This window comes from Sabethes cyaneus, chromosome 1 (assembly GCF_943734655.1).
Source record: "Sabethes cyaneus chromosome 1, idSabCyanKW18_F2, whole genome shotgun sequence".
NCBI classification, from domain to species: domain Eukaryota; kingdom Metazoa; phylum Arthropoda; class Insecta; order Diptera; family Culicidae; genus Sabethes; species Sabethes cyaneus.
Window position 1 is genome coordinate 71,430,005 of NC_071353.1, and position 26,553 is coordinate 71,456,557.

General features: G+C 40.3%; 1 protein-coding gene across 1 annotated transcript in view; it reads right to left on the reverse strand.

Annotated features, from left to right (window-relative positions):
- LOC128743747 (glycine dehydrogenase (decarboxylating), mitochondrial) overlaps window positions 1-26,553 on the reverse strand; it is a 151,473-nt gene that overhangs the window by 10,743 nt on the left and 114,177 nt on the right. Inside the window, exon 3 of the mRNA XM_053840404.1 lies at window positions 21,027-23,152. Coding sequence (XP_053696379.1) covers window positions 21,027-23,152 — 2,126 coding nt within the window. The remainder of the gene's footprint in view (window positions 1-21,026; window positions 23,153-26,553) is intronic.

Consider the following 26,553-nt stretch of genomic DNA (forward strand, 5'->3'; position numbering starts at 1 on the left):
AAACGGTATGCTGATTCTTTCGATGTTCTCCCTCTCTGGCTGTAGTGTGGTTACATTTTGTTTATGTTTCTTGCGTTCATGCACCCGGATGATTCTGTCGACAAACTGTTTGTCGTATCCATTAATTTTGGCAGCTTTATATATATTTTCTTTTTCTGCTATGAAGTCTTCTTCTTCCATAGGGATATGGACAAGACGGTGTGCCATGGAATGGAAGGCCGCGCCAAAATGATTGGAATCAGATGTGATGTATCGATCTGTGGACGTTGGTTTTCTATAAATTCCGAATTTCAGAGTGTTGTCCTGTTTCTTGGTTATTAACAGGTCCAAGAAAGGTAATTTTCCATCCGCTTTTTCCACTGTAAATTTTATGGTGGGGTATCGAGAATTTAGTAAATCTAGAGTTTGCGGCAGGTGCCTTTCTTTTACGATCGCGAAAACATCATCGACATACCGTTTCCAGACTCTGGGGAAAAGCTTTTCCTTTCCCAATTCGACTTCGAGTCGAGATGAGTTTACTCCCCATACTAAGGCCAAATTCTTGTTTGAAGATTTTTTCCCTAAATGTGAAGAAGTTCTGGCTCATACATTCTTTCACCACCGTTATGTAAGCTTCGATGTGAATGGGGGGAGCCCGATTTCTCTCTAAATGTTCCCGTAAGCTTTTTATAGCAGCGGGGACTGGCACACTCGGAAATAGAGCACTAACATCGAACGAAACCAGAATTTCTACCCGTCGTACAACTGTATCTTGGATTTGTGCTACTAATTCTAGCGAATTCTTCACACTTGATCCGTGCCTAATGGGATATTTTCTCATCTCGTCTACTAACCAAGCGGCTATTTTTTCAGTAGGTGTGCAGACATTAGACGAGATGGGTCTCATAGCCAATGGGTTTTTATGTATCTTGGGGAGGCAGTAAAGGGAGGCAACTTTTGGATTCGAAATCAGGAGCCGTTTTTCTAGCTTTATTTCCCCCATGAAGTGAGCAACTTTCTGGCGGGTGTTATTTGCCCCCTCAATCATTCCATTGAGAGGATTTTTTGGTTTGCCGTTTTTGTAGGTACATTCTACGTACGGACCTGAACTAATCATATCAAAAACCCGAGAGTCATAGTCTCCTTTATCCATTATTACAACAGCATTACCCTTGTCCGCCCGAGTATAAATTACATCACGTGTTTTTAATTGGCGAATAGCACACCAATCATCGAAGGCGACCTGTTTTTTGGTTTTGTACTTACTCGTAGTGTGTAAGAGACAACGTTTCAAATCATGCCGCACTGCTGCTTTAAGCGAATGATCTTTATACTGGATAGCGCTTTCAATGTTGTTTACTATGTCTGCTAGCGGCGCGCACGAAGGTGGAATGGCAAAATTCAAACCTTTGTTTAGTAGATCTAGTTCTGCTTGTGAGAAGTGCGTGGATGAGAGATTTACTACAAAGTTCTCGATGGCTTGAGGGGAATTTGTATGTTTCGTATGGTTTTGTGTGCGTGATAGACATATTTCCCGAAACCGGTCGGTTTAAAAGGTAAACTATCCGTTTGTAAGAACTATTAGTGTTATGTCCCGTTTACTAAATATTGAGTTATCGGTTCTTACGTTGGCATAAAAATAGTTTTTGTAGTGAAACCAAGTTAGTAACTAAACCAAACAGTAAATAAATTTGTATATGTTTCTACGTTGAATAGTGCTTTTCCTTTGGTAATCGGTAGACGGTACGCGCGAGTTTTCAAAAAGTTGAAAATTTTGCGCAACTTTTCTGCGGCTTACAAAAGGACACGGATAAAGCATTTACAACCTGCAGACGTATTGGAAGTCGCAGAAAATGTCACCTGTGACCAGAAAACTTATTACCGTCATTGGTTGGTCGTCCGCAATGGCGAAAAATTCAACTTTTCCCTCGTTGACTGTGTTAATTACGGTATTAACTGGGCAAGAAAATATAATAAACTCTTCAATCGTTGTGTGGTCCTTAAAAGAACCGATTGTTTGATTATCATAACTCCAACTTGCAATAAACTTGCACTAACGCACTTAACGTAATTCTCTGTTCGGTAAATTGGAGTACCGATGACTGCTAACCAAGCACGGCTTGTTGCAACGGACCAACCGGAAAGCCTCAGCAGCTATGTGATCAACGAAACCGTTCGTGTATGGTCCTGAATCACGAGGAAATACCACTCCAAGTGACCAGCTGCAAGTGACGTGGGATGCTTCTGGTCGTTTTGTTGTCGTGAGCAGCATATTTCCTGCCAATTCCAGAACTTCAGCAGCCAGATATGCCATCACGGCAACGAAATGAACCACCAGCAACAAGCGAACAGCAGCGCGAGGTGATCGGTTAAAATTATTGGAAAGAAGCGAATAATCAGATCAATCTAAGTTAAATAGAATTTAAATCTGTGAGTGAAAATTCCTCAAATCTTCATGAACAAATGTTTCGTTCTTAAAAGAACGGTTTTTCAACGTGATATGCTGGAAATTTAAGCCTTCTTTTCCGTCTTCTTGGGCAGCAACAAAACAGTTTGAATGTTCGAAAAGACACTTCTCATAGCAGCGGTGACACGGGACAGCAATTTGTTCAACTCTTCGTTGTTGCGGATGGCCAGCTGCAAGTGACGATAATTCTGATCGTTTCGTTGTCGCGAGCAGCATTTGTCCTTCCAATTCCAGAACTCCTGTTGCCAGATATTCCATCACGGCTGCGATCATTGAGTGCTCTAGCTCCAACACCTCGCTTGGTGAATTTGCATGTCTTCGTTGCCTTATCCGTGGGAAGCAGCAACAGCTGAAGCTCAACAATTTTCGATCGGATTCTATAGGGCGTAAATTAAATACAATCATAAGGAAGCTTAACCCATAGCTTATATCGTATATATTTCTGCCATCCGTGCTAGGGAAGCACTGACGAGGGAAGGCAAAAATATGAAAATAATTCAAATTTTCAAAATCAATTCAAAAACAACAATTTTTCAAATTCATTTTCAAAAACAAAATCAATAGTTTTCTATATTTTCAATATTTTCAATCGATTTCCCGATCAATTGGTGTAAATATCTTGGAAATCTATTGAAAATTGACTGAATTATAAGCCGAAGCGTGAAAACGCGTGACTACTTTGATGACGTCATTTCCAACAACCAATCACGAAGCGAGAATTCTGGTAAAACATAGGTTCATTATTTTCAATTTTTCAATAGTTCAACATCAAGAATCCACACTTTTCTTTATTTGGATCAATTCTTAGAAGATTTTCCAATCGATTGGTGTAAGAATATTGAAAATCGATTGGAAAACCGCTGAGCTATTAGCGCTCAAAACCTTTCATTTTTCGTGACGCTCGCATTTTTCGATTTTTTGGAATGACACCCTATCTCAAAACTTGCCGTAAGACGTAGTCCTACGTCAAAAACTCATACGGAAGTTCCACGGCTGCTTTTAAAGTTTTTCGGTATAATTTATACTGCCCCTCACTCAAAAGCTCTCTGAAGGATAGAGTTTAAGCCACTTGCGGATTAAATTTCGTATCTAAGGTAGTCTGAAGTTTTTGGAGCGTCTTAGTAGAATACGAAACCTAAAATTAAAAAAGAAGAAAACTTATCCAATTTAATTCTACTATGTCTAAGTTTTCTTCTTTTTAAATTTTAGATCTAAGGTAGTGTTGAATGACTACACGATTGTAGAAATACAAAAAAATCCGTCAGGAAAGTTCTTCTAAGGCGTGTTGCTGCAAGACGTCAGCAGGAAGCCCTGATTCTTTCAACTAGATCAGACGAGTTTGAGTGGATGAATGTAAAGGGCGTGGATATGCGCGAAACATTAATCGACGACACATCAGCGACTTCTGAAGCGTATCCGATTGCAGCAATTGAAGATCATCTTCAAAATCCGCGAATCGATGACTTATAAGCTCGAAAATTTTCCATTTTTTATTTGCTGAAATTCATTTGATAGCTTTAAATAAAAAGGGTGGAATGAATATTTAATTTTTTTGTTGTGAAGGGGGGGGGGATTGTCGTGACGTGACGTACTTTCTCAGGGGGGGGTCACGAATGTGTGACGAAATGTGACAAGGGGGGAGGGGGTTGATTTTGGTCAAAATTTGCGTGACGTACTAAATGGATGTCGCCTAAAGTACAGGACAGTTACGGGACTAGTTTCGCGCGAATCCACTGTGTGGGCGAATAATATTGCATCCGTCTTGTTAAATGAGGATGAGGTTTCTCGCAAAATTAAGATCACGCGTTCTAATTCGTTTACAAACCGTTACATATAAAAATTTGCTGCTCTGCGACCTCGGCCCTTCACCTGAGTCAAATATTATTGTAAATTACAATGCAAACTATTATTCCAAAGTCCAAACTACTGGCTCGAATTTAAAACTGGGTAGTTGTCACGGCTCCGAAAAAATTTTATTGTCAAGGTTTTGCAACGAACGAGACACGAAAGCAAGCGATGCTGATCCCTTGCAATAAAATATTCCGAACTTGAACACCTCAAACACTATTAACGAAAACTGAGAGTAAAAATTTGCTTCAATAATCATTAGAATTAAATTAGGAACATTGACCATTGCGAAACCATTTTAAATTCTTGGCAATTTTAATGAAGACGTAGATAATCACACATTGCTAACTGGTCAAAATTCCTGACAGCAAAAACCAGGAACAGTGAAACCAATTAACCATTTCTTGAAGCAATTGGTCCCTAAGTTGTCAAGCATTTCCTCTTACCAACGCAAATATGTAGAGACATAGCGCCCTACACGCTCCCAAGATAATTATTTATTTTATAATATATTAAAATTTGGAAATTTTAGACAATATTTAGCATAATAAAAATAATACTTTACATTAAAAATTGTGATTCGATATTACGTACGTTTCGATAGTACGTACGCTAAACGATGCGCGGGAGTACGTACTATCGAGGTATACCTGTATGTAGACCATCAAAAAGTAGCTAGGCGAGCCTACAGACGGTAGATAATCTACAGACGCGCAAAGAGAAAAATTACCAATTCGGCAACTTTTTTTTTTGTTTATTTTATTTAAACAGTTTTTGGCAACCAGTAAGAATTGGATCAATCTTCCTATAATCAGCAGTAAGTTGCGTGAATCGCGAGATACGTTTCGTGGAACGTGCGAGTTACCACGCATATTTTGCAAATTGAACAAGCCAATCGAATTTTTTATAGCATTATATGATATATTAAGGGTGACTAATCCATATGTTGTTAGTAAATCAATAGTTTAAGTTTGAACATTTCAGGTAGATTACAAAACTTAGTCTTCCCTGCCTTTACGAAACACAAGTTTGTTTACTTTGCTCATTTGGTGCCTCGATTTGACGGTTCGATTGGTGTTTTATGCCACGCTCTTTGCGCGTCTGTAGATTATCTACTGTCTGTAGGCGAGCCCTCTTCACTGCGTTCAGAAAAAGAATAAGGAATGGCGTTTTGTGGGAGATTACAGCAGCTTAAATCGAGTTACAGTTCCAGATCGCTATTCTGTCCCGCATATCCACGACCTTCTAAATAACTTTCTAGGGAAGAAAATCTTTACGACACTAGACTTGGTACGTGCTTACTACAATGTTCCAGTGGAAGAATGTGATATTCCGAAAACTGCAGTAATTACCCCATTCGGGCGGTTCGAATTTACGCGAATGCAGTTCGGGCTCTGCAACGCACGCCAGTCTTTTCAACGTTTCATGCATCGCGTCCTCGGGGACCTGGACTGCGTTGTTGTGTTTGTCGACGATATTTGCATCGCATTCGCGTCTGAAGAGCATCATGGTCACGTCCGTATTGTGTTCGAGCGACTACAGCGCTACGGACGTGCTGAACCTAGAAAAGTGTAACTTTGCAAAAACCGAAGTGGACTTTCTCGGGTATCGGATCAGCGGAAATGGTATCAAACCTCAACCAGAACGAGTGAAAGCTGTCGTGGATTACAAACGACCGGATAACGTCAAGGAACTGCGACGCTTCCTAGCATTACTAAATGAATACGAAAGATTCATCTGCAGTGCCGCGGATTTGCAAAAAGAATTGCAACGGTTAATACAGGAAATCGAAAGAACGACACACTGCACTATCCAGATTTCTCTAAACCGATGGGATTAATGGTCGACGCTTCGGATACAGCTGCAGGTGCAGTACTTCAGCAGTACGCTGACGGTGCTTGGAGACGGTTAGGATTTTTCTCGCAGAACTTTACAGAGTCGCAGAAAATGTACTCCGTTTTCGGTCGTGAACTAACCGCTATGAAGCTAGCAGTAAAATATTTTCGTCATCTCGTCGTGGGTCGCGATTTTGTGATTTACATCGATCATCGACCACTAACCTACGCATTGAACTCTAAGTCCAGTCATCTTCCGCACGAGGAGCGCTATCTCGAGTATATATCGAGTTTTACCAAGTCGATCGAACATATCAGTGGTAAGGACAACTTTGTAGCAGACGCGCTTTCACGGGCTGAAACAATCGCAATTCCGTCTACAGTCGACTTTCACGATATTGCTATTAACCAGAAGAACGATCCTGAATTGCAAAAATTACTAACTAGCAGCAAGTCGTCGTTAAAATTGAAACTGATAAAATCGGCACACTCGCCTCACCAAATTTATTGCGATACGTCAGTAGAATCAATATATATAGAATGCCAGTGTCGCTGCAGTGCTCGTGGTAAACATCACACATTTGAAAATTATGTATTTACACTGCATGCGCATAGGTGTGAGTGATCGATTCGAAACGGGAATCTGATTGTCAAACTAAAAAGGCAACCCAATAAAAAATCCTGCTGCTTTTCCGTAAATCACGTAAGATAAATCACCCGATTTGATCGTTTTGGGGTTTTTCGTCGGCAGGAAAATTTTCTATTGGGCAATTTGACAATGTAGTTTCCGTATCCAAGACACGAACCAGCAACATGCTTGCCACCAAAATATTCATGAAACACCAGCGACACTGGCATTCTATATATATTGATTATACTGGCAATACCTTCATTAATTAATTGAATCACATTTCTAAGTGACCAAACAAGACCTATTTTTACTCATAAGATCAGTCTTTGGTTTCGTGATTCAATAAATATGCTATCGTTCCCTAGAAGATATGAAATCCGGCCGATTACAATTTTCGTGCAGCAGTCGATTCACAACATTAGTTTCACGACAATTCGCTTGCGGCTTGGAAGACTATCATAATTGCAAGATGACTGTTACCGCTACTGTTAGATGCCGAAGAAGGCATTAAAAATGAGAACGGTGCAGTCATGTCAATCCGCCATAAGTTACTTCCAACGAATATAGTTGAACAAACGCCCGATTGTATATTTCGTACAGTTCTTGTTTAGCTCTGTGCTTATCTGTTCTCAGTACGTTTTGAATGGGATTTCGTCACAGTGGCGCAAGCAGGCATAGCGAACACAGGCAAACAGTAGAAACTGCTTTGAATGCCAACCACGGAGAAGAGAGTACTGACTCGATTGGACTCTTCGAATCGGCTGCTCGACTCAATTGCTAAACCTGATTGCTTGATTTAACTGCTGACTAGATTACACGATTTGATTGCTCGGCTCAACTGACAGCTTGATTCTACAGCTCGACTAGACTGCTCGACTTAGCCAATCAACCCGATTGCTTGACTCAACTGCTTGACTTAATTGTTTGATTCGACAGCTCGACTTAACTGCTCGATTCAACTGCTTGACTGAACTACTCAACTCAACTGCTCGATTTAACTGTTCGACTTAACTGCTCGACTGAACCGCTCGACCCAACTGCTTGATTAGACTGCTCAACTCAACTGCTCGACTAGGCTACTCGATTCAACTGCTCGACGGAACTACTCGATTCAACTGCTCGACGGGACTACTCAACTTAACTGCTCGATTAAACTGCTTGACTGAACTGCTTGATTAAACTGCTCGACTCGTCTGCTCGGTTCAACTGGTCATATCGACTGCTCGGTTCAACTGGCCATCTCGACTGCTCGACTCAACTGTTCGTCTCAACTGCTTGACTGAACAGCTTGATTTGATTGCTCGACTCAACTGCTTGACTTCTGTTTGATTCGACAGCTCGACTTAACTGCTCGATACAACTGCTCGACTGGACTACTCGACTCAGCTACTAAACTGGACTACTCGACTCAACTGCTCAAATAAACCGTTCGACTGAACTACTCGACTCAACTGCTCAACTTGACTGCTCGAATGAACTGCTCGATTTGACTACTCGACTTGATTGTTCGATTCGACTGCTCGGCCCAACTGCTTGACTCGATGGCTTGATTCGACTGCTAGACTCACCTGATTAACTCGATTGCTTGTCACGATATCATATGGCCGGTGTTAAATCAGACCGAACCAAGTCGCAAAATTTTAAAAAATGAGTTAATGATAGTAAACGATCAAAAATTTTCTAAGCAGCACTTTACTCTAAACAGACTACATAAATGTTGCAAACAGCCAGAAGTTTTTATTCAGTAAAATAAAATCCAATACGACCATAAAAACTATTTGTTTCAGTTTCCGGCTATGACTTCTTAGAGCCAGTGTTGGGCACCGCTAATTCGCTAATTCGCTAACCGACTAATCGAGAAACCCTAGTTATACTTTATAATTTATACTCAGACTAGCCGAATTGTTGCTGGGCCATAATTCCAAAGGAAGTGCCGGTTGTGGGATGTTCGAGAGACACATTGAAACACTTGTGTTTATGCTCCGTTCACTGTCGTGTCAACAATTGAATTCGTCTCTATTGAACTGCTTCCAAAAAGTTTTATTCGATGGAAAGTCTACACAGGATTTTTGTTACATAAATTGGTTTACTTATTTACATAATACTATGGGCGGTGCCTATCGTGGATTGAATTTGGGTCGGTGTGTGTGTGTGGAAGGAAAGAGACAAAGCGGACTAAACTGACTACGCGTGACGCGCATCGTCACGTTGTCGTAGGTCGGCCAGAGAGAACAGACATCCATTCAGGAACAAATTTTTCGGGAATTCTTGGATAAAATTTTAAATTAAAATCACCTAATATGCTAGCGTCACCACTACTATAGTTTCCCAACTAAATGATTCTTTTGATTTGCACACTGACAACCTTTGGCTCCTCTGGCGCTAGTATATATGGACTGTAACCGTTATGCTAGCGCCAGAAGCTAGCTGTTGTGAGTTTAGTGTAGAATTTTATGCACCTTTAGCGACATCATCACTATAGTTTCCCAACTAATTTGACATAAGTTTTATCCAAGTGGGGACCTTTCGCTTGGATGTCTGTTCTCTGTGGGTCGGCTTCGTTCTGTTATATATAGGTTAAAGTGGACTGTACTGAGTTTCGTAAAGGAAAGAACAAAATAAGGTGTCAGATTGCGCGTTGCGCAATCCGCTTGGATTGCTTATGGTTATTTATGATGTGTGGACGATTGTGGGTTCTGGTAAGCGATGTTGCAATGGATTTATTTAGGTTGGCAGGTGGTTAGCCTTTCGGTGGTGCCACCCGGCTTGGCTGGGTATTGCACAAGACTTATGGTGCTGGTTTGGGTTGTGTGGAATGATATAGGATGATCTAGGTTTTAGAAAAGGTTGTTATTTAAGTATGCCAGATGAGTGGATGGGATTTTAGTTGTCTGGGATTGTTTAGTTCATATCTGTGTAAAATCACATCACACGGTGTTTATTTTAAAATTAACAAACTGTAAAGCATTTTATCTATTATAATAGGTTTTGACCTTAGGTAAATTAAGAAAAGCCATGTAATAAATGTAAATTACAAATAATTTGTACAGCGATAGATTACAATGCAAGTTATTGCGATATGTTCAAAAATAAACAGTAACTGTTAATTTGCAGGTTGCGATTAGTGATTAGCGAAATTTCCACGATTATCGAGCAAATTGCATCGGTTAGCGAATTAGCGAATTAGCGGTGCCCAACACTGCTTAGAGCTATATTATGCAATATAAGAACTCAAAGAACTAATACAAAGATTTGTGGGATGCAGGAATGTTCTGGCGGGCGACCGTGATACCACTGGAAGGAATATGAATGACCGAAATAAACGCTTTGAATACGATTACTTAACTTCACACTTTATTGCGTCAGCCTTTTCTCTACAATGATCGAGCACAGAATGAACATAGTTGTTCTTGGATTTTCAGGTAGTACTCTCGCTCTCATGGGCAGTGTTGCCACAGTATCCCCCTCCAGCTACACCAGGAATCTCACGCGATGACCGGAGGGTGTAACTCGAGTATAGCTATCGTTGGGCTGATCTGCTAGATCTCTGTTGAACATGTACGCTGCTTTTAAACGATCGACTGAGATAGTCTGCTTCTTACCGTTGATGTTCAGTTCCATGTGCTTATTGTTCCGCTCTAGCACCACAGAGAACAGACATTCATTCAGGAACAAATTTTTCGAGAATTTTTGGATAAAATTTCAAATTAAAATCACCTAATATACTAGCATCACCACCACTAGAGTTTCCCAACTAAATGATTCTTTTGATTTGCACACTGACAACCTTTGGCTCCTCTGACGCTAGTATATATGGACTATAAGCGTTATGCTAGCGCCAGAAGCTAACTGTTGTGAGTTTAGTGTACAATTTTATGCGCCGTTAGCGACATCATCACTATAGTCTCCCAACTAATTTGACATAAGTTTTATCCAAGTGGGGACCTTTCGCTTGGATGTCAGTTCTCTGTGGTAGCACCTCGAATGATCCGTCATCGGGATGCTACAACGGACGCTTGACGGTGTCTACTCGAACGAAGACGTACTTGCAGGTTTCAAGCTCTTCTGGTACAAATACACGTTTCCTTTCGTGATGCATGTTCACCGCTGGTTTTATTTGTTGCATAACCTGGCGAAGAGACTTGACGAAATCCGAACGACAACATTCAGATACGAGCGCATCGAAAAATTCCTCGGCCACACGAAGTGTTTGTCCATACAGCATTTCAGCAACTCAGCAGCCAATGTCCTCTTTAACGGTTGTAAGCAATCCCAACATGATTAAAAGAAGTTTGTTGCACCAGTGCTTCGCATCGACACATGTGATTGCAGTTTTCAAAGTGCGGCGAAACCTCTCGACTAATCCATTCGCTTGTGGGTGATCAGCTGTTGTACGGATTCGAACGGCTCCAAGCAGTCTCGTGAGTTCACTGAAAAGTTCCGATTCAAATTGTCGGCCTTGGTCGGTGGTGATTGTTTCTGGTACTCCGAAGCGGGATATCCATGTATTGCAAAAAGCAGCAGCCACTGTGCCTGCCAACATATCCGGTAAGGGTACTGCCTCCGGCCATCGGGTAAATCGATCCACCATTGTCAGGAGGTATCCGTTGCCAGCTGATATCGGAAGGGGACCAACCAAATCGATGTGTACGTGTCTGAAACGGCTGGTTGGATACTGAAACGGCTGTAATGGGGCTGCAGTGTGACGTTGAATTTTCGATCGCTGGCAATCTTCGCATGACTTAACGAAATGAGCAACGTCACGGTTCACTGCCGGCCACACGAACCTATCCGCAACTAGCTTCCTTGTCGCTCGCCCTCCCGGGTGTGAAAGGTCATGAATGCTTCGCAGGATATTACCACATGACATATTAGGCACATAGGGACGTACTTGATTATTAAACGACGTATCAGTATAATCAATATATATATATATATATATATATATATATATATATATATATATATATATATATATATATATATATATATATATATATATATATATATATATAGAATGCCAGTGTCGCTGGTGTTTCATGGATATTTTGGTGGCAAACATGTTGCTGGTTCGTGTCTTGGATACGGAAACTACATTGTCAAATTGCCCAATAGAAAATTTTCCTGCCGACGAAATACCCCAAAACGACCAAATCGGGCGATTTATCCTACGTGATTTACGGAAAAGCAGAAGGATTTTTTATTGGGTTGCCTTTTTAGTTTGACAATCAGATTCCCGTTTCGAATCGATCACTCACACCTATGCGCATACAGTGTAAATACGTAATTTTCAAATGTGTGATTGTCGTATTAAATAAATGTTTCAGATTAACACAATAAATCAAACTATGTATTTAGTTGGATAGATTAGAATAAACTAAGAATAAAAGAGTATATGTTAACATAAAAGAAAGGAGTAGGGTACGGGAGGGTACTGTTTCTAAATTCAGCTTATTTTTTTCTTTTGCTAATAAAAATACTTTGACGATATACAACTTTTAAACTTTATAACTATTTTCTCAAGATTCAAGAATGTTAGATTAGTTACATTAGTTACTGTTTTTAATTAAAAGAACATCAAAACCTCCTATTCTTCCACTAGAACTAGGCCTAACCCGAAAAAATAGAAGCAATCGCTTGATGGGCCATGGACCGAAAATACCCTCCCGTGCCCTACATGGTATCTAGAATTAACAGTGATCTATGGAGATTTACACCTAGGTGGTGCAGTGCACCAGAGGTTTAAAATAATCATGGGTGTAAATTATACAGTAGATTTCACCCTAGCTTAAGGTGACCAGATTTTTTTTGGAGGAATGCGCTACATATTGAATGCCTTATTTGCTAAATCTGTTGAGTAGTAAAGATGGGTGTAGGGAACGAGCCGAGTTAGATGAATCAGCGTAAAACAAATCTAATGAAACTGAATTATTTACTTGAGTGTAACTGAAACCCCTTGCATTCGCTATGTACGCGAAACGGTGCTGCCACCTTTCCAAGTTTGGTCTATTTGTGAAGTCTGTGCACAGGTTTGTTAAAGAGTGAATAGGATAGACAAAACTTTGCACCAAATCTTCACAAACTTTCCATATGGCAGTTCCATGAGAGTACAAGAGATCGATTTGTGCTTACATAGCGAATAGGAAGAATATCGTCATACGAACGATAAGAGACAAGGAGAGAAATGAATCGTTCAATATGAGACTTACGCATACTGTGGCATGATATAGCATGCTCTAAACAAGAGTCAGTTTTTGGACGAACGTAGACTTTGACGGACGTTGTTCCATATTCCGGAGGACTCGGTTGGAAATAACCGACGGACACGACAATGGGATCATTTAGAAATTGGGCACTTCATTTTGGCTACAGCGGAGTCTCAGCGGCCGTGGATGCTTACTTTTGGTAGCATTGTGTTATTTGTAAACAGTTCCGCTCGGTATATTTTTTGTCGCAGTTTAAAGGTAACGTGGTTTCGAGATATTTATCATGCAGAATCCATCAGCGTCGGCTCGGGAGCTGGCGGCACTGACGGATTGTTCTAAAAGAGCTGTGGTGTGAGTAATTGAGGGTTCCAAGGAAACCATTGGCGGAACTAGGGGAGGCTAAGCCCTCCCTAGAAGAGATTTAGCCCCCATAGAAAAATTGACTAAGTTTTTTAATTTTTGAAAAACCAATAGTTACATAACTATAGGTACGAAAAACTTCAGAGTAAAGTTTATTTGCATGACTGTTATAAGATTCCAGGCATTAATGTGCATTAAATTTTGATATGCCGACGAAATAAAAATGCCGACGAAATAAAATTCCGGAGGCTATAGCCCCCCTAGAAATGAGCGCTAGTTCCGCCAATGAAGGAAACTCTCAAGGTTGTCCACAAGGCACAGGTCAGACATTGGAGTTGAACTCTTGATCGTTAACTGCGGTTGAGGGTCATTTGGAAAGTCAAGGCTGATCTCAGCATCACGGATTGTGCTTTGGCGACAAAAACTGAATACTGACCGCTGTACGGCGAATCCGTCTCGGAATGGCTACAAGTGTTACCAAGGAAGTGGGGAGCCCAACAGAAGCCTCAAACAATAAACAAAGACTAGAATCCGGTCTCGTGGGATGCGGCCGGGTGGTGACGAAACGCGATGCATGTGTTAATGCTCAGGTTTGCTGTAGGGTTTGTGGTAGATTCGAGATTGGTTTTAAGGGTGGGTTCATGATAAAAGGTCATGACTTGGCAAGGGATCTGTTTCACCGGCATTCGTGTGAAAACCAGTATTTTGTGACGGACAAGAATTCGAAGATACACAGGGTTAGGTGCCTCACCAGGCGGATTTTGCCATTCATGACAGCCTACCGCAGTTTTAGCTTGCATGCTACAATGGACCATGGACTTCTGTTCATCTCCAAAGAGCTGAGTGCACCAAATTATCCCCGGGTTCTTCCAGTATTCAAATACTGGGGGATAAAGAAGCCAAAGCTGAAGATGAAGAGAACAGTCACCAGCGACATTGGTCAGATGAGGAGTTCGAAGTGCCGGCTGGCCGTGGCCGTGACTGGGAAGGGTGTGCACCGGCTAACGACCGGTGTCAGCAGTAGGTTTGTTCATCCAATGTAACATAATTTCCTATGTTGCATCCTTGGAAACTGTTTCAATTAAAAAATAATCAATGCGGGACATTTTCCGGGACGCTTAGTAATCCGGGACAAGCCATCCAATTCCGGAACTGTCCCGCATAATCCGGGACGTCTGGTCAGCCTACCCTAGCTATGAAATTTTTAAATCCTACTTGCCACTTTAGTTAAAAAAAAATGAAACAGAACTCGGATAAATCTTTTCTGAGTTACGTAAATATTCTAAAAAAGATTTATAATTTGTAAATTCTGTATATGCCACATTTATTCTCAAATATACTTTTATTTTCGTAGATTGCTGAGACAATTTTGTCGCATTTTCATGAAAATGCTTCGTTCTATGCTACTTGGTTAAAGAATTTTGAACGTGTAAACAAAGAAAATTTGGCTTAACGTTTTCTAGAAAAATAGAAGAGCTCGATTTTAATGTCAGTTTAACCACTAAACCCCCATAGCTGCTCTCGATCGACTGTATCGTATGCTACTTTGAAATCAATAAAAATGACATGCATGGGCACGTTGTACTCTCGATATTTCTGCAACATTTATCGGATGGTAAAAATTTGGTGAAGGAGCTCCCGTGAAGCCCGCCTGGTAAATTACAAGATTGATTTACAATGAACAACGCAGTTTTAATATTACAATTTCTTATTTTTTGCGCAATTTACTGATTTACTGAGTAATGTACAGGAAACTACTGATAGTCATCAGTAACGATTTTTAATGTTAGTTCCCATCCCTGGCGCGCAGTCCTCCTTCGACCGTACGACGGAAAAGATTTTCAAGTCGTCAGCATACAGAGTTCGACAACCAACTGGAAGCGCTAGGCAGACGTCATTGAAGAAAAGCGAGAATAACAGCGGTCCCAAATTACTGCCTTGCGGTATACCCGACTTAATCTGGAACTCCTGAGACTTGAAGTCCCCAAGCTTTATTGATAGAAAGCGGTTGGAGAGGAACGATGTTAGCCAGCGTACGAATGAATCAGACGCTCCCAGGCATCTTAACTTTGCCAAAAGCAGACGATGGTTGACACGATCAAAAGCGGCTTTAATATCAGTGTAAACAGTATCCACTTGAGCTCCTTTTTCAATATTCCGGATGCAGAATGAAGTGAATTCGACTAAATTTGTGTTAATTGAACGGCCAGGATAGAACCCGTGCTGATCGGCCGAGATGTAACAAGTAACATTACGCTGTAACACATCAGATATCAGTATTTCAAATAGTTTAGAACCAGCGCAAAGTGAGGTGATTCCTCGGTAATTTGAAACATCATTTTTGTTTCCTTTCTTATACACGGGGAAAACGAATGACTTCTTCCAAACTGCAGGAAACGTTTCCCCACAAAGAGATCGATTGATTATTTTGCGTAGTGGATACACGAGTGGAATGGCACATTTTTTCAACATGAGAGCGGGAATGCCATCCGGCCCAGGAGTTGCAGACGGCTTCAACTTATTTAAAGCATTCATGACTTCGTTCTCGGAGAAACTAACAATGTTGATATAGCAGAGGTTCTCTGGGACAAGCTTGATAGCATCTTCAATCTCCTCAGTTGATACGTCACTGTCAGTAAAAACACTTGAGAACTGTTGAACAAATAAACCGCAAGTATCTTCGAGACCGCTAGATGATTGCTCACCAAGAAACATCTTAGCTGGAAGACCACTCTCCTTACGTTTCTCGTTTACAAACGACCAGAACTTTTTAGGGTTTTGCCTTAAATCGTTTTGCTTTCGCTTAACGTACACTGAGTACAGATGACGGTTATAGTTTCTATACCGCGAACTTGCGCTAGTAAAGTCTAGCTTAGTGCTGGCATTACGACAGCGAGAGTACCTTTTTAATGCATTGGCTCTTTTGCGTTTGAGAACACGGAGGCGGTAGTTGGACCATGGAGGTTTATGCTTCACTTCAGAGCAAGATTCAGCCCTCGAAAATCAGCGCGATGAAAATCAAAGTCTCTCCCATCTCTAATTCGTTCTCCGGAACTCGTCGATGTTGGTTGCTATGTCGAGTAGTCAATTCTCTGTCGGGCAGGTTTCAAGTTCTTCATGTTGAGCGGGCAATCAATACTCCAAGCAGCATGGCAGATATCAACAAGGTTATCGTCAGGAGCGTTTCGTCGTTTATTAAGCTGGTCACAATTAACGCACTTCACAAAATCCGCCGAACATTCCTTGGCATCGTGAGGTCCAGCACACTTGGGACAGCAAAGGGGTTTGCTACATGCGGATGCTTTATGGCCGTATTCCGAACAGTTGAAACATCGGAAGGCTGTTATCGCTTCGACAACCCTGCACAGCTCCCAGCCGATAAGAACAACGTTCATCTTCATCAGCAAATCGAAAGTGCACGGATCGGTTTCCAAAATCACAGACATAGGAGCAGAGGAAAGCGTCGCATTTTTCGAGAAACGAACAAGTTTTAAGATTGCAGAATCGGGAATTTTGTTTTGCTTTCGCAGTTTATCGAGAAGATCAGTTTCATTCATATCATCACAGAAACCAGAAATTTTCACACGCGGTTTAAGAGCCTTTTGTATTTCGATCCCGTACTTATCAGCCAGTTTTTCGCTAGCAACACAACGCATCAGCAAACGTGTCACAACGGATGACTACCTCACCATTATCACGGCATCGTACATCCTTAACAGCAAACTGAGCAGGATCCAGTGTCTGGCGAATATCTTGCTTGGTAGTCTCAGACGTTTGCACTATTTTCGGTGTTCGATTTTGGTCTAGGAGATTTATCTACGTTGCACGATTGCGGGTTATCACTTGGTAATTCGCCGCTAGGTGAGATTTTCCTTCGTTTACCCGATCTTAGAACACCACCTTCATCCGCCTGAGAAGCACCCGTCGGCATATTCATATTTTGGCCAGCAGCACGAACATCAGGATTTTTGCGCTTATTGCTTGACGCAGCGAGACAAGCGTAAGTAGTAGTATGCATCGTTATTGGTTGGGAAATATCAGTAGACGGAACAGCAGCTAAGATAGCCTCATTAATTGCTTTAGTGAAAACTGGCATACATTGCGACACAAATCCTTTCTGAAATTCATCAAGCTGATTTTTCACGATATGCTCTACCCGATTTTCTTCAGAAACCAAATAACCAGACACCAGATTTATTTTTTCCAGCAACTTAGTGCACCGCTGCTGAAGCTCATTCAAAGTGAGTTGTTTTTTGCGGCAGTCGAAACACATATATTTGAGAGAAATATTTTCTCTAATCGCAGTAATACCGGCTGGACTTAAATCGCTACATCTGGCATGACAGATGTGCTCGCAGCCACCGTAGCAATAGACACGGTCACTTTCTGATGGTATTCGATGCGAGCACACACTGCAGAGCACCGTTGTCATTGCGGTGCACTGCCCGGACGGGCTATTGTATAGAGAGAAACAATTGCTGCTGCGGGCTGATAAACAGGTGATCGAAATCAATCTTTCAGCTGCGAAAACTTAGCAAATCAAGTCGATTTTAACGAACGACAATTATCTTCAGCAAGAGCGTTTGCAACCGAACAAACTGATGTATTTTTCGACACATAAAAATCAGTTTTACACGACTTTAACTGTGACTTCAGAACACGTATGCATGCAGCTATCCGTACGCGCTTACGCTTATCGAAAACTACTAAACTGATTGGCGTGAAAAATTGCATATAGGGGCTTTTGGGGCCAGTGAAGGTTCTTATGATGGTTAGGTCTTATGATGGGTTCTTATGATGCCCCCCCCACTCAGAGGAGGGCTCCCATACAACAGAAACACAAATTTCTGCATAACTCGAGAACTAATCAAGCAAATGGAACAAAATTTTACATGTGGGTGTTTTTGGAGGCATGATTTTTTTCTATGGTGAATTGAGACCCCTTCCCACTTTAGGAGGGGGGCTCCCATACAAACGAAATACAAATTTTCTCATAGCTCGAGAACTAGTCAAGCAAATGTAACCAAATTTAGCATGTGGGTGTTTTTGCAGGCAATTTTTTTCTATGGTGAAGAGACCCCTCCCCTCTTTAGGAGGGGAATAATGACCCCTCTCCCTTTTGAGGGGGGGGCTTCCATACAAATGGAATACAAGTTTACTTATAACTCGAGAACTAATCAAGCAAATGGAACAAAATTTGACATATGGGTGTTTTTGGAGACAAGAATTTTTTCTATGGTGAATCGAAACCTCTCCCCACTTTAGGAGGGGGGCTCCTATACAAATGAAATACAAATTTCCTCATGATTCGAAAACTGATTAATCAAATGGAACCATATTTGCCGTGTGGGTGTTTTTGGAGGCATGAATTTTTTCGATGATGAATTAGGATCCCTTACCTTTTTAGGAGGGGGGCTCCCATACAAATGAAATACAAATTTCCTCATAACTCGAGAACTAATCAAGCAAATGGAACCAAATTTGGCATGTGGGGGGTTTTGGAAGCAGGAATTTTTTTAATGATGGTTTGAGACCCCTCACCCCTGTGGTAGGGGGATAAGGACTCTCATACAAATAAAACAGAAATTTTTTCGTAACTCAAAAACTAATCGAACTCGATATTTTTTAGACTCTTTCATAAAACATTAATCAATAACAAGACCATCAAAAAATATCAATAGTAACATTAGATAATTCAGCGCAAGACGGCCACAGGCCCCGAGTGTTGCCGGCGACCTGCCGTCGGAAGCGCAGCCCCCCGTAGAGATCACCTCTATCTAGGTTTATTTATTTTCCTAGATCTACTGACCTCTATTACTTTCCTTCAGTTGGGTCACCCCTGCGAAATGATACTTTCTATGAAAAGATTTTCCGTGAAATGGTACATCCCGCGTAAGGTTTTTCGTGAAATGGTATTCTGCGAAACTTTATATTCCGCGTTATGGTCAACCGAGAATTGGTGTTCCGCAAGCTGGTATTCGGCGAAATGGTTTGTAATGATGGCGAATATTTAAATGCTATCCGCTTTATTTTATCAGGCTAAGCAATGGGGGGAGTTGTTTTCTACTTTTGTATTTGTATATTAAAATTTGTATATTAAAACACCCATGAACTCCCCAGAAACTGGCAAAACTCAAGATTGTGACGAAGGTCATCCCAGATCCACGATTTATGTACAACATAGTTTAATTTGTGGCAATACGAAGTTTGTTGGGACAGCTAGTACTGCATAGATGCTTTTCCGATATGCCGAGCTATTTTTACATTACGTAGAGAATCACTGTTTCAAGGAAAAATTATTTTGCTCTTAATTTCACATTAAAAATGGGGGATTGCTTGCTTTAAAACGCTGTATCTCGGGATCGGCAAAGAATACCTCGGGACGATGAGTGGTTTTTATGTAAAAAAATCTGCGAAACACGATGAAATTATAATTTTTGAGATAAAATTGTCTTCATTGAATGAAATTGACCCATTGAATTTAAAAATATTTGGCAGGACTGGACTGGACTTGGATAATTTCTTTTGAAAATGTGAAAAAAGTGTCTTTCTAAACCTAACATTTCCGGAGATATAGGCATAAGAAAATAAGAGGCTTTGACAAAAACGGGTATTTTCCTTAAAAATGGAGGTACAGTATCCCCCCGCTAATCCGACACCCAATAATCCGACGACTCAATAGTCCAGATCTCGCTACTCCGGAAAATTCCGAATTAAAACGTATTGTACTTGACTTCTTTCAATCGAACACTACCTTCGTTTGGCGTCTCCGTTAAAGTCAGAATGGCACTCTTTCTAACTAAATGAAAATGGTACATGGTGCTGCTTCTAACTACGTTCACTTTTGCCATGGCTATAATATTTTCATTGCTACTCTCAATAGATAATACGTTCACTCTTGCCATGGCTATAATATTTTCATTGCTACTCTCAATAGACTGATGCTTGCGCTTATTTCGACACTAACTAAGAATTTCAAAGTATTTTGTTGACGAAATAGAGCATTACCGAGTATAAAACATAGTTATTGCGTACTTACGACAAATATTTTCAAAAATTTCCGGAGTTGTTTACGTATGGATGTAAACAAAACCACATTTCAAACTCACACTGACGTCAGTTTGACTGTCGGATTATCGAGTCAAAATTCGCTAATCCGGCTATAAATTTGTCGGATTAGCGGGGCGGTACTGTACTCCTATCAATCGAGGGAATGTCCGATCGGCACGAAATTTTGGATTTTTACTTTCTGACCGAAAACGAACAATCTGCCAAAATTTGGTTCAAATCCGTGAAGGTCGATTACACGTTTGAACTTTTTTCTCGGTCACTTGACGTGTAATGACAGCTCGGTAGAATAAAATATACTTTTACTCCGACTGTCGTTACATCAAGACTTGTTCATTGTGTTTAAGATGGTAGATGGCCAGATAATGCGCTTCGTCAGAACCTCGCGGTCTATTTTATACATACAGCTATAAAACAGATCCCACGGAGGTCCCAGTCCCTTATCCAGATATTTCAATCCGGAAAACGACTTCGGTATCAAACTTTGGCATAAATCAATCGGCATAAACCCTTGGGCAATCGGCATAAAATTTTGGGATTATTTACATGAATCAAGAAGTTGAGTTGCCCATCTCTAGACTATATTAACTTATAAAAGAATATGATTTAATAAGTGAGTGAATTTGATTTACCTTTATATATGCCCACGATATTGGCAGAATCGATGAGCTACCGAATGGCGCTGCACTTACAACCCCGAAGCTCTTGTTTTCACTTTCCGATAACGGGTCCACAACTGGATGAGTTGGCAAAAATGGTGCCAGATGCGCTTTTACACCAATCGGACCCATTCCTGGCCCTCCTCCGCCGTGAGGAATACAGAAAGTCTTGTGGAGATTTAAATGTGATACATCACTACCGAAGTCTCCTGGTCGACACAGCCCGACTTGAGCGTTCATATTTGCACCATCCAAATATACCTGTCCACCGTGTTTATGAATCAATTCACATACTTCTACTACGTTATCCTCAAAGATTCCATTAGTTGAGGGATAAGTAATCATAACACAGGACAAATTATCCGAATGCTGTTCGATTTTTTCTTTTAGATGTGCAATATCGATAGTTCCACTGTTGTGATTCACTTTTATTGCTTGCACTTTCATACCTGCCATTTGTGCAGAGGCAGGATTCGTACCATGAGCGCTAATGGGAATTAAACAAATATTTCGCCTGTCGTCGCCGCGAGATTCGTGGTAACTTCGGATTGCTCTGAGACCTGCATATTCACCTTGAGCACCACTATTTGGCTGAAAAGAAAACTTGTCGTAGCCAGTAATTTCGCATAAGTCTTTTTCCAACTCGGTCAACATTTGTCTGTATCCCTTGGCTTGCTCAACGGGAACGAAAGGATGAATTGCTGTGAAATGTCGAAATGAGCATGGAATCATTTCCGTGGTGGAGTTTAGTTTCATGGTACATGATCCCAGTGGAATCATTGAGTGTACTAATGAAATATCTTTGTTCTCTAATTGCTTCATGTAACGAACCATTCGCGATTCACTGTGATGCTTATTAAATATAGGGTGTGTTAAAAAAGGGGAGGTCCTTTTGAACTGAGTTTTATGAATTGACATTGCCATAACAGCAGGATCAGCTAAAGTCGAATCAATGTCTGGACAGTTGAATACCCATAAAAGATCAGAAATGTCAGAAGTCTTAACTGTTTCATCCATTGAAATGCCAACAGAATTATCGCTGAAATATCGCAAATTGATTTTTTTTGCTTCAGCTCTAGCTTTGACTTCTGTTGTACTCATACCATGTGGAATAACATGTAACGTATCGAAGAAATGTTTGTTTATTTGCTCGTGGCCTCCTTTTTTCAATCCAGCGTTAATAGTTAAGGCACAATTATGAACTCTGTTAGATATATTTTTTAGCCCTTCTGGACCATGATAAATTGCATACATGGCTGACATATTGGCCAGGAGAGCTTGCGCTGTACAAATATTGCTAGTGGCTTTGTCTCTTCGAATATGTTGCTCTCTAGTTTGTAACGCAAGACGGTATGCATCTTGGCCATCCATATCTCTAGTGACACCGATCATTCTACCAGGAATAAGTCTAGTTAGTTTTTGCCTACAAGCGAAAAAGGCTGCATGCGGTCCTCCGTAACCGAGCGGTACGCCGAATCGCTGAGCGGAGCCTACAGCAATGTCTGCTCCAAACTCAGCTGGAGGTCTTAATAGGGTTAGAGCAAGTAAGTCTGTAGCTACAACTACTAAGGTTCCATTTTTTTTACAATCAGTAGATACTTGTTCGAAGTCTTGTACGTCTCCAAATGTATCGGGATATTGAAGCAGTATACCTGATATTTCGTGATCAGCGAAATCGATCTCTTTGACTGAACCAACTGCTACTTCTACACCAAAGGCTTCTAAGCGCGTTTTTACAACTGAAACAGTTTGTGGATGTAATTTGCGCGAGATGAATATTTTTTTTCGTTTATTATAGCGATGGCAAAGGCTCATTGCTTCAGCAGCGGCAGTTCCTTCATCAAGAAGTGAGGCATTCGCTATTTCCAACCCGGTTAAATCGGTAATCAAAGTTTGAAAGTTCAGCAAAGACTCTAGACGACCTTGGCTTATCTCAGGTTGGTATGGAGTATACTGCGTTGTCCATCCTGGGTTCTCGAATATATTACGTTGAATCGGATGCGGTACTAGACAGTTATAATATCCCATACCTATGTATGACCTCCAAACTTCATTTTTGTTAGCTATTGCTCGGATTCTATCAATCAATTCGTGTTCATCTGAAATTAAAAGCAAAGATAGGAAAACAGGTGTAAATATAAAATCAACTAACAACTAATCATGTTTTTAATTTTTGCAGAATTGATTGGACAAGTTTGTCCAAATGACTATTGTAGTATTAACGAGAGTCTGCTTTGGGTATTCATCGCGTTCGGACGTGTCTCGTCGTCGTAGCTCTTCTCGAAGCGCTGTTGTTATTCATAGATGCCAGAATCACAGATGTTTGTGCATGCTTAAATTTCGGACCCATCAATTATTTCAGTTCCTATGATTTCTGGTTCTACCAATGCGGCTGATGATTAAAGTACTTCAAAAATTCAATATTGCGGAGATAATGATAGGGTCCCAAATTTATGCATGCCTAAAAATCTGTCAAATGGCAACATAGATGTTGTTATGTATCTTCGTTTACCGTTACGACTATCGGTGGTACGTACTCGTTTTCAGCAGTCGTTTTAGTTGTCGTGCGCCGCCGGTAGTCGTACCGGTGTGATTGTTCAACCCATAACGTCTTCCAGATCTAGGGCATTTCTTACTTACTAATATCTGCCAACTCCCGTGACATTTATGAAGGCACGTAGAATTCTCTTAAGTAAATGTTGTACTAATACTCCTTTCCCATCTCCAACAGCTGCAAGGATGTGACCTGGACGGTAGCAATACTTGCAGGCATTTAAGTTGTGAAAATCCGTCAAGAACGATTCCAAGGTCTTTCACTTTTTCAACTCTAGTGAGATTACTCCCTACACTCCGTAGTCAAATAATATAGCAATTCTAGTGCGATGGTAACTGGAAAAAAATGTCGACATTTAACGCTCACAGATTTCTGGCACACCCATTGGAGAAACTAGCGCTTTTTTCTAGGGAGGGCTATAGCCCTCGGCATTTTTGACGTAAGACTACGTCTTACGGCAAGGTTTGGAATAGGCCCGGTCAACACTGAATGTAACACAATGTTGCTGTTATGTAACACAGAAGCAACATTGTAATGTAACAAAGTTATCAAAATTTGACGTAACATTTAAATAAAAAAATGGTAGCATTGTTACGTTAAAAGGTTATCTGTAGGTTATGTAACAATAACATTAAGTTTGTTACATTACAAACTTAATGTTCTTGTAACATAACCTACAGGTAACATTTTAATATAACAATGCTACCATTTTTTCATTTAAATGTTACGTCAAATTTTGATAAAAGTTGTAATGTTAGACATTTAATGTTATTGCTACATAACCTACAGGTAACATTTCAATGTAACAATGCTACCATTTTTTTATTTAAATGTTACGTCAAATTTTAATAACTTTGTAACATTACAATGTTACTTAACAGCAACATTGTGTTACTTTCAGTGTTGACCGGGTAATTACTATATATAGTTTCCTTGTGTAATGTTACAAAGTTATCAAAATTTGACGTAACATTTAAATAAAAAAATGGTAGCATTGTTGCGTTAAAATGTTACCTGTAGGTTATGTAACAAGAACATTAAGTTTGTAATGTAACAAACTTAATGTTATTGTTACATAACCTACAGGTAACATTTTAACGTAACAATGCTACCATTTTTTTATTTAAATGTTACGTCAAATTTTGATAACCTTGTAACATTACAATGTTATTTCTGTGTTACTAAACAGCAACATTGTGTTACTTTCAGTGTTGAACACCGTGTGTTCACCACAGAGGTGCTGGACAAAATAGACTGCAAACCCCCCTTATTAAGCTAGCGACATGGGTTGCAGGGATGGTTCGATCACTTTGACTCAATTTTGATTCATTTGACAGTATCGTCGTAACCAAGCAAAATTTGGCAAATTGATATATGGGACATTTGTAGATAGTAACTAGATCTTCAATTTTGCTTAATAAAGTGTTGCTGTATCTTTTGTAGTTACGGTGCTACAATGCTAGTACCGCATTAGTAACTAAATGAACGTTCATTTAGTTACTAAAGAGGTACTAGCATTGTAGCGCCGTAACTATAAAAGTTACAGCAACACTTTATTCTGCAAAATTATAAATAATAACGAGTTCTACAAATGTTTCATACATAACTTTGTCAAATTTTGCTCGGCTGAGACGGTAGTGTCAAATGAATCAAAATTGAGTCAAAGTGATCGAACCATCCCTGATGGGTTGGGTTATTTTTAGACACAAACTGTGCCTCTTTCTTCGTCTACTGTAGAACCACCGACCGAGAAGTTTAATCTAACTTTGTTTTTACTGGCGGGACGACGACAAAGGCGGGACCCTTGCGACTTACAAGGCACTGCGTGTGACGTATGATACTAAATGAAACTGGTACTGGTATATCGATACTTGTCAAACTGTACCAAAATCTGCAAAAATAACGGAATATTTAAAGTTTCCACCACTATAGGTACTACCACAACTACTCGAGCATCTACCCTACATGAATTAAAAGGAATCGAATAATATTGTACCTTGCAGAAATTTTACGAGTCCTACGCAAATACGTTTTTTAATAATAATTATCCTGTACCTACTAAATACACTGAAACTATGCATGTCAAGCAAGGAGGGGTGCAGTGGGGAGGCAATAACGACCAACTGATGGTTTAAATTGCTAAATTGCAAATATCTGTGGTAAACACAGAAAATAACCACGCTAATAATTTTCGCGTGGGACTCTAAATAGGTGGAAACTCCGCAATAAATGATTTGGAATCTAAATGTACTTTTTATTTGTCGATTATTTAAGGAACAAAGATTGGTGACGGAGGTCTGAATATATGTAAAGTCTCGAAAATACTAGGTGAATTGACTATGTAGCTGCTAGTAAATGCGCTTGCAAGCTAATCGTAAACTGCGTGAGTTTATGATCAGCTTTTAAGTGCACTTGCTAGCAGTTAGTCAATTCGCATAGTATTTTCGAGGCTGTAGGGGAACTGGGGGGAAAATGAACACCCTTAGCAATGTCGCCATTTGTTTCCCCAGGAACCAACCAAATGCTGAACGCACTACATGAATTGAAAGCTGGATTCATATTCCACGTATCAAAATATAAAGCTGTTTGAAAAAGGACGATTTGTCATGAAAAATTCCTTATTTTCGAAAGTGTCACATTCGAGCCTGATTTTTTTCGTGTGGGTAAAATGAACATGTAGTAAGGGCAAAATGAACATGTCATAAAAAACTAAAGTTAACATGCAGTTTGGACAAATTAAACATTATTTTACCTTATCATTGTTCTACATAAGCTGTAGATATTCAACAAGGCTGCTAAAATTAAAATTGGACTCCACAAAGTTAACATAATGTATCTTCGTTCATATAATGCTTGACTTTCAACTCGCTTCATCGGTCATTTTCCGTCTTTTTTCGAGAGACTCGATCATTTTTATTGATTGAATTGTAATTAGGTCATGGCTGC